The sequence below is a fragment of the Microtus ochrogaster genome, chromosome 1, assembly GCF_000317375.1.
Source record: "Microtus ochrogaster isolate Prairie Vole_2 chromosome 1, MicOch1.0, whole genome shotgun sequence".
NCBI lineage: Eukaryota > Metazoa > Chordata > Mammalia > Rodentia > Cricetidae > Microtus > Microtus ochrogaster.
In genome coordinates this window covers 17,090,804-17,100,131 of record NC_022009.1, presented here as the reverse complement: position 1 = coordinate 17,100,131, position 9,328 = coordinate 17,090,804, and the positions used below count along the sequence as shown (strand labels likewise).

General features: G+C 42.8%; 1 protein-coding gene across 1 annotated transcript in view; it reads left to right on the top strand.

Moving 5' to 3' along the window:
- Positions 1 to 9,328, top strand: part of Zfyve26 (zinc finger FYVE-type containing 26) — a 59,735-nt gene that overhangs the window by 1,266 nt on the left and 49,141 nt on the right. Inside the window, exons 3-8 of the mRNA XM_026779777.1 lie at positions 567 to 645; positions 4,013 to 4,102; positions 6,696 to 7,218; positions 7,797 to 7,927; positions 8,490 to 8,654; positions 8,791 to 8,879. Coding sequence (XP_026635578.1) covers positions 567 to 645; positions 4,013 to 4,102; positions 6,696 to 7,218; positions 7,797 to 7,927; positions 8,490 to 8,654; positions 8,791 to 8,879 — 1,077 coding nt within the window. The remainder of the gene's footprint in view (positions 1 to 566; positions 646 to 4,012; positions 4,103 to 6,695; positions 7,219 to 7,796; positions 7,928 to 8,489; positions 8,655 to 8,790; positions 8,880 to 9,328) is intronic.

Below are 9,328 nucleotides of genomic sequence, written 5' to 3'. Positions count from 1 at the left end.
AAAAAAAAAAAAAAAAAAAAAAAAAAAAAAAAAAAAGATGGTGTAACTGCATCTTGTCACCAAAAGACCAACCTACCCTCTCCTCTTGTTCATGAGATTAGTGGTGCTGTTGCTTTAACAAAGGACTGATTGTGCGTTAACTTAAAACTTCGCATTTTGAAATAATCATAGATCCACAAAAAGTTGAAAAATAATAGAGTACAGGGTACCACTTTTACCAGCTCCAGCTGTCGTAAGACATCAAAACCAGGAAACTGACCTTAGTGCAGGAGCTACAGTAAAGATCTTACTTGATTTTCACCAGGACAGGCACCAAAAACTACAGAGAAACCCTGTCTCAGAAAAAAAAAAAAATTAGATAAGGTAGTACAGGTGTCAGTGGAAGCTGAAAGTTACGTGGTTCTATTTGGTTCAACTGTTACTCGCAATTGAGAATTTCTCATTAGGACTTGCTTGTTCAGATTTAAAATGAACTGAGCTGAAAACTGATATATAAAGCTCGAATCACAAAAGAGAAAGGGTCAGTTGAAACTCCTGTTTTGCTAAATCTTTCTTTTCTTTTTCAGATGCGGGCCAGATCTCAACCCTCAAAGATTAGCCTGGCTCTGGCTTCTCATACTGGAAAAATGGGTGACCCAAGAAAAAGTACGTGGGCTTACGTTTAATTTATTTTCCCTGAGACCAGGACTGAGAAGAACTTAGAAGTTAGGAGATTTTCCATCCGTCAGCTACTTCCCTTTTTTTGTGGTTGGTTGTAGTCTTTCTCAGGGTTGACTGTGGAAATGATTTGCTTGTTAATTTACCCTGGTACCTTAACATATAATATCATTAGGAGTGATACTAGTTTGTTAAATATCTCTAGAAGTCTTGCTCTTGAAGAGAACTTTGTAGAGTTCAGTGACTATGCCAAGACGGGTGGGGTGTGGTGGTAAAGGCTGTAATCCCAGCTACTCAAGAAGCTGACACATGAAGATTGTTTGAGTCCAGGAGTTCAGTGCTGGCCTAGGCAACATAATGAGACTCTGTCTCACATGCACACACACACACACACACACACACATACACAAAGCACACACACCACACAGAATCTTTGACTCAAGAGAAATGACTCCAGCAAAGCCAGAGATCTGACCACCTCAATCCTCGCTCATTTTCCACATCAACATTATATTAGCCTACGTGGGCTTCAAAGTAAAAAAATTCACTTTTAAAATATCAATCATTTTTTCTTACATTTATTGCTTTCACTCATCAGAAATAATTTTTTGTTTAGTTCCAATTTTTGCATTTTTGTCCTTCCCATAACTGTGCCAAAAAAAATCCTGGCCTAAAGGTATCTTTTTTTTTTTTTTGGTTACTGTGTTTCAAAACAAGATTTCTCTGTATAGCTCTGTAGTCCAGGCTGACCTCGATGGCCCAAAGATCCACCTACCTTTGTCTCCCTAGTGCTGGGATCAAAGGTGTGTGCCAGCACCACCAGACTTAAATGTATCCCTTAGGCCGACTTAGAGGGTTGTCTAGCAAAGAGAACTTGTAGAAAAACTAGCAGAAAGATCAAGTAAAAGAAGCAAAATTGTAAAATAATGAAACCGAGGAAAAATAAGAGTCAGGGCTAAAGAGAGAAAAGGACAACAAAAATGAGGTAAAGTAGAAAAGAAAGAAAGAAGATTCGCTAGCATCTCGGAAGGGAGGGGGACAGAGGGGCTTTGTTACTGAGTAAGGATCTCCCTATTACAAACACCAAGTCTATTGAACTAACTGACCTTTCCCCTTGAGAAGAGGTCTGCTTGCTGACTTGTGACCTCATTGACTGCTTCTTCTCTGGAGGGTTGCTTAACAACATCAGGTGGTGGATTTCACTTCCCCAGCTCCTCAGCCTAGATGGGGAATTGCTCTTGTTTTGGCCAATACCAAACTTCATGCAGCCCTTAAAGCTCCGGTGATCCATTGCGTCAAACGGTTGTAGTTTGTTGTTTGGAGAACTATAAACTGTTTTTTAAGGACCAGAACTTCAGGTGCACTTTGGAGTGCTACAGAGCTGGTTCTGCCTTGGTGCTCAGAAACACAGCTGTTTACTGCTGCGGGCTCCCGCTGCCTGCCAAGAGCTGCCGCTTCATTACGAGGCGAAGCAGTGGTGCTGTGTTTCTATCCTTCACTCACTTTTATCTTCTGTCTGTTTATCTTGCAGTGGTTTAGGCCTACATGTGTAAGCATGTGTCTAAAGGGTTAGCTACAGAGACGTTTGCTGATAAGCGGCTACTCCCAGAGGAAAACTTGCAATAACCCTCATGTCCATAATGCACAGGCCTGGCTATTAAGTGAAAGCACATCTCTATGCAGTGCACAATGCCATTATTCAAAATTATGTGGCCAGTGAGGCTTCAGTGTCATTTCAGTGGCACACGCCTTTAACCCAGCACTTGGGAGGCAGAGGCAGGTGGATCTCTGTGAGTTCGAGGTCAGCCTGGTCTACAAAGTAAGTTCCAGGACTTTCAGAGATGTTACACAGAGAAGCACTGTAAAAAAAAAAAAATTAAATGCTATGGGTTTCCTTTAATTTGGAAGTGAAATACAACACCCTGTGCCAGGCGTGCATACCTTTGTTTTGTTTTGTTTTTTTCAACAACTGGTATACAAAGGATAGTGAGTACCAAAAGCATGGTTGGGTTGAAAGGATTATGAGGGTGTGCCCTCCAAGAGTTTCCTGTAGCTGTTTTACACACAGCGATAAAAATTATCTGTCTCATCCCAGCAGGAGGGAAACAGGGGCAAGGGGACCCTGAGTGCAGGACCAGCCTCGGCTACGTAGCAAGACCGTGTCTCAGAACAGACAAGGAGAAAAGGAAAGAGCACTTGAAATGAACAAGCTTGGAGTTTGAGGTTAATCAGTGTAGGCTTTAGCTCTCTGTGTGTGTGCACACACATGTGTGCACATTTGTATGGATATGTGCTAGGCCCTTTAAAATCAACATCAGTTAGGTGTCTTCCTGCCTCTTTCTCTTTGGTGTTTGAGTTTTTGGTGTTTTGGATTTTTGGTTTATTTTTTTTTTCAGACAAAGTTTCTCAATGAACATGACACTCATTAATTTGGCTATATTGTCTGGTCAGAAAGCTCCCAAGATCCTCTTGTACTGGGATTATATGCATTCAACCCTAGATATTTATTATTGTTATCTGGTTTTGTTGTTGATTATTTTTATTATTGTTTTGTTTCTTTTTATGTATGTAGGTGTTTTGTCTGTACGTATGTCTGTATACCTTAACAACTGAGCTATTTCTCCAGTCCAGATTTTGGGTTTTTGTTTTTTGGTTTATTTTGTTTTGTTTTGAGACAGGGTCTCACTGTGTAGCTCTGCCTGACTGGGAACTCACTATGTGTACTATACTGGCCTCATACTCACAGAGGTCTCATGCCTCTGCCTCCCAAGTGCTGGGACTAAAGGCAGCTGCTGGGATTAATGTTATAGATCACTACACCTAGCCCTTTTTTTAATGTGGGTGTTAGGGATCTGAACTCAGGTCCTCATGCTTGTGAGGCAAGCACTTTTCCACCTGAGCAATCTTTCCAAGCCCCTGCATATTAATTTAAAGAATGACCAAGTTTAGCCAACTTGATTTCCAAAGGAAAGCATCTAAAACCATATCCATAGGGACTGGAACGATGGCTCGGAGGTTAAGAGCACTGGCTGCTATTCCAGGGGACCCAGGTTCAATTCCCAGCACCCATATGGCACTTCACAATTGTCTGTAACTGCAGTCTCAGGGACTCTGATGTCCTCTGCTGCCCTCTGCAGTCAACAGACTTGCACATGGTGCACAGACATACATAAATCGTCCATATACATTAAAATATTCAAATAAAAATAAATATTTTTTTAAATGCATCCAGGGGTGTAGTGGTTAAAAGTACCTTATCTTAGAGAAGTAGCAGAAATAAGAGTAACTAAAGAGAAATTGTATTTGTCAAGCAAAGCATATGCCTGACCTCTATAATTGTGTATTATTTCTCTAGAAATTACTTTCTGCTGTTTTCCGGAGAAAACTTGAGTTTCTTTTTTTATCAGAAGACCTCCAAGGTGACATTCCAGAGAACATCCTCCAGGTAAGAAAGACTGAGGTCCATCTGCTGTCACTCAACAAGTTTAATTTTCAGGGCCATCAGGGAGACAGGTCTCTAAGATGTTGACTGTTCTTTGTTTGCAGAGAAAGCAATAGGCAGGCCCCTCCCAGGTGAGTTTAGAATGAGTATAACTTACCTGACTTTGGAATTCTGGAAGCAGATTGCCCAGCAGAACTGATCGCAGCAGGCGATCAATTGTTCTTTGCATTTCACCTAGAAGGAACTCATTACTTGGGTTTAATTTAAGATATTTGAACTGTTGATGAGTAGATGATAGAGAATTTGAAGGAAGAAATGAATATTTGATAGACTTGTCTTCTATAATAGATACACTGATGTTTTATAGCTAATCAGTGTACCAACCTTCTAGAGGCAGAGTCCAACTAAATGTTCTCTTTGTCTAGGTAAGCATGATTGCATATGCCAATAATCAAGAATTTAAGGCCAGCCTGAGCTATATAGTAAAAACCTGTCTCAGTTGCCACCCCCCAAAAAGTTAACAATCAATAGATAGATAATATATAGATATAGTTATCCATATCTATAGCTAGATATCTATAGATTGATATAGATACTATTTTTATATTATCTTATCAATTACTAGATTTTTCCTATAGATACATATAACTATATCTATATAGAAATATATTACATATTATATATTATAATATATATCAGTTGCTACTTATTAAGACTCAATACCTCATTTATTTATTTTAAATTTTGTTAGCATCAAACCCAGTGTCTTGTAACATTCTAGACAATCACTCTGTCCTTGATCCACACCCCAGCCCATTATCACAGTTCTGGCTGTCCTGGGACTTACTCTGTAGACCAGGCTGGCCTCAAACTCATGGAGGTCCACCTGCCTCTGCCTCCTGAGTGCTAGGATTAAAGGCATGCACCACTACCACCCAGCCATTACTTGTTTTCTTAAGACCCTGCTACCAGATAAGATATATTTATGGTAGGACTTATGTGAGAACTGACTTGTCTTAGTTCAAGGACTCATGAATAAAGAGTCTTAATAAAAAGAGCCATCCCTGAACAACATCTACAGATGTAGGAAACAGTGTACATCCCTGTGCCCCTTTCTCCTTCAGTCTACCTATATAAGCAGTCTATAGAGAGTCATGCTTCTCACAGGCTAGCTGAAGAGGCAGACTCAATACATAATTAGGCTATTACACAGGAGACATATTTTTAATAAACCATACGGTATTCAATTGTTCAAAGGTGTGTGACTTAAAAACATTAAGCAAGTGCCTGATGTCTGTTTACTGTAACCAAATACCACAGGCTGGGTAATTTATAAAGCAGATTTGTTTAGTTCATGGTTTGGAATACTGAAGAACAGCACAACACTGGTGTCTGCTCGGCATCTGGAAGAGCCTTCTTCCTGCACCGTAACATGACAGAGGTCATCGCAAAGTGAGAGGGGACAGGTGTGCTAGCTCAGGGGTCTCTCTTCTTACAAAGCTTCTGATACCATGGGGATCGGCCTTGAGATTAGATTTCATCTAATCTTAACTCTCCCAAAGGCTCAGTCTCCAAATATTAACACATGAAATTGGGGATTAAGTTTCTAACACATGAACTACTTTGCTGTGGTTCGTTTGAGACAGCGTCTAGGCATGTAGCCCAGGCTGGCCACAAAGTCTCAACTTCCTATGTTTCCAGGTATGTGCCACATACCTGCCTACTGACACAATTTTTTTTTTTTTTTTTTTTTGGTTTTTCGAGACAGGGTTTCTCTGTGGCTTTGGAGCCTGTCCTGGCACTAGCTCTGTAGACCAGGCTGGTCTCGAATTCACAGAGATCCGCCTGCCTCTGCCTCCCGAGTGCTGGGATTAAAGGCGTGCACCACCATCGCCCGGCTGACACAATGAACTTTTAAGGTACACAGTCAAACCACAGCAGAAGGGTTTTATGGGAGGATAAAAAATGGATTATGTCTTAAAACTTAGACAGAATTCAGATCAGTAGTTAAAAGCTGATATGTAATGTTCCTTCAAAAACTAGATTGAATTGGGCTGGAGAGATGGCTCAGTGGTTAAGAGCACTGCCTGCTCTTCCAAAGGTCCTGAGTTCAATTCCCAGCAACCACATGGTGGCTCACAACCACCTATAATGAGGTCTAGTGCCCTCTTCTGGCCTGCAGGCATACACACAGATAAAATATTGTATACATAATAAAAATAAATAAATATTTTAAAATGTCTTAAAAATTAGATTAAATTGTGTATAAGGTGTACATAATGCCTTACCCACCTGGTCTATAAAAGTATAGTCTTAATTAGGTCACTAACACATGTTGAGGAGAGCGGGGGTGGGGCTTGGGTGGCTGAGCTAATCACTTTTAACCTCAGTCTCCTCAGTAAGACAGGAATAACTATGGCGTCTGCTTCTGGAGATTGTCATCATGGTTGATTTGGTTCTTCTGTAAAGAGCCTTGATAGTTACTAGCTATACAGACACCTATAGAAATGTTTGCTATGGCTGCCGAGCCATCAAGGCACACAGGTCATCGCCATCTTGGTGGTCACCACACTCCCTGTCTTCGTTCTCCACCTAGGAGCTGTTTGAAACCTTAGCACAAAGTCCAGTAGACAGCATACCTGACAGAAGCCAGAGTTGGGAGAGCGGGACCCCTCAGTTCAGCCCTGAAGCCGTCTCCGCGCTCTGGGATGTTCTGAAGCAAGCCCCCCAGCTAGCCCAGGCCCTGTTGGAGCTCCTGCTTGTAGATCACCACAGCACCAGCCTCTGTCACAGCCCTCTGCAGAAGACACTGCTGGATCGCATTCGAAAGGCACTACAGACCCTTCGGGACCCTGCCCCTCAGCCCCCTGGGGTGGCCGACGCTGTCTGTGGAGCCCTTCAGGCTCTATGTTGCACTGCCGAGCCACCAGAAAGTGAATGGCGGGTCCTCTGTGAGGAACTGTTAGAGACCTGCAGGACTGAGGGCAGTCCCCTGCAGGAGGAGCGGCTGCTTGGTTGCCTGTTACACAAGGCTGGACGGGGCCTACTGTCCCTCTACGGCCAAACCTATGCAGAGAAGGTGACAGAAAGGACACCAAAGGCCACACTTCCAGGAAAAGGTGTGTGTCTTTTGCTGTTTCTCCTTTAGTAATTTAGTACTTTAGTCATTCTGATGTCCCCTCTGAAGTTCTGAACTAGTATTGTACCTGCTTGTTGTCCAAGACAAGAGAGGCTAAGCAAAACCACAGAGCATTTTCTTGTTGTTGTTGTTTGTTTGTTTAAAGCATAGCTTAAGGAAATAGCAGGAACAGAAAAGACCTTTGCAGAAACTACTGAGAAGATTGAAACGTCTTACAGATAACGTGTAAACAGTAGAGTTTAACTTTTGCAAGAGTCTACTCTTGGTCTAGGAAGATGGCTCAGTGGCTAAGGGTGCTTCTACTTATCACACTGGCCCAATGATCTGAGTGTGATCCCCAGAACCTACGTAAGAGTGGGAGGAGAGAATGGACTCCCCATCATTGTCCTCTGACCTCCATAATATGCACATGCTTGTACATACAATATAACAATAATAATGATACATTTTAAGTAAATAAATACAATTGCCTAGTCTCGGACTGACTGGTTTTCAGTGTGGACTTTTGTGTGAGAAAAAGGAGCTGTTCATTAGTAACCCTCCCCGTGTGATGTTCAGTGTCCCCAGATCATCCAGATCCTGAGCGGGCAATGCTGGCCCTGTTCTCCACCCCAGACCCAGCCCACGCCTGGAAAATGGCCTTTTTCTACTGCCTGAGCAACAACAAACACTTCCTGGAGCAGATCCTGGTGAGTTGAGCTTCATTCCTTTGCGCCATAGAAGAACCCAGAACTCTCCCAGGGCTATTGGGGTTTTCTCTGTTTCTCTCTCACTTACATATCCAACTCCTGTAGTCTAATCAGGGGCAAGTCATCTGGTTGCCATCCCGAAGTCCCTCGGGAGAGAGAGGGGCCTCTGAGAACCAGTTCCATTCCTAGTTGATGCTGTAGCCACTTCAAGTTGAACCTTTGGTAGGAAGCAAGATGTTGGCTGTGGGTCAGCTTTCTGGGGGATGTAGACAGCAAAGGCCATGGCAGCAATTAAAGGCCTAGCTGGCAGGGAAATTTAATTACTCTAACTCTTGCCTTCTAAATTGCAGCCGAACCTCATTTACTTCAACAGATATTTGTGAATCTCAAGTTGTAGGTTGTGGGCTATGCTAAGAGATGGGGTTACAAGAGAAGTCAGTCCTTCACTTCAAAATGCTTAGAACGTACTTTTGTGAACTGTAATTTTATGTAACTGGCTACCCTAGTGAAACTGGAACTAATTCTTTCCAGTTCAGGTAAGCAGGTAACCTTTGGCTTACAGGTAACGGCACTGACCCTGTTGAAAGAGGAAGACTTCCCAAGCCTTGGGTGCCTGCTTGATCGAGAATTCCGGCCTCTCAGCCACCTGCTCGTGCTCCTGGGCTGGACACACTGCCAGAGCCTTGAATCAGCTAAACGATTGCTCCAAACACTCTACAGGACCCAGGTAACTCGTGCAGCGCCCCAGGGTGCTCCAGAAGCAAATGCCCTGGGGCTTTAGACCTAGAAGAGTTCCTAGTTCTCACAGTCAGCCACAGTCTCTGAAGCCTAACTCAGTATTTGTTTCTTCTGCGTTGACATAGGACCAAGGCCATGATGAGCTTCTCAGGGATGCCTGCGAAGGATTGTGGGCTCACTTAGAAGTCCTGGAGTGGTGTGTACAGCAGAGCAGGTATGTCCCTGACAAGTCATTCCTCTTCCTACCATACCTGGGGCACATTCAACCCTATACTCCATATCAGAAAAAGAAAAAATTTGATTATGCTGGCCAGATGCGAATAATTGTTCCATCTGTTAAAGTAGGGTTTGGGGGAACCTAAGTAATGATTAGCTTCCGTTTGAGACCATCATGTCATGGCCAAAGGATAATTTGGAGTCCGAAAGAACAAAGGTTGACAATCCCTACGCACGCATGTACTATAGGCCAGGCATTGTGCTAAGCCTCTTACAACATTCTGGCAAATTAGATCCAGATATGATTGTTGCTTTAAACACTAAGGGTCACACATGGTGGCTTACAGTTTAATCTCAGTCCCTGAGAGACAGAGGCAGACAGATCTCTGAATTCACAGTCAGCCTGTTCTCCATAGCAAATTCTAGGCCAGCCAAGGTTATATAGGG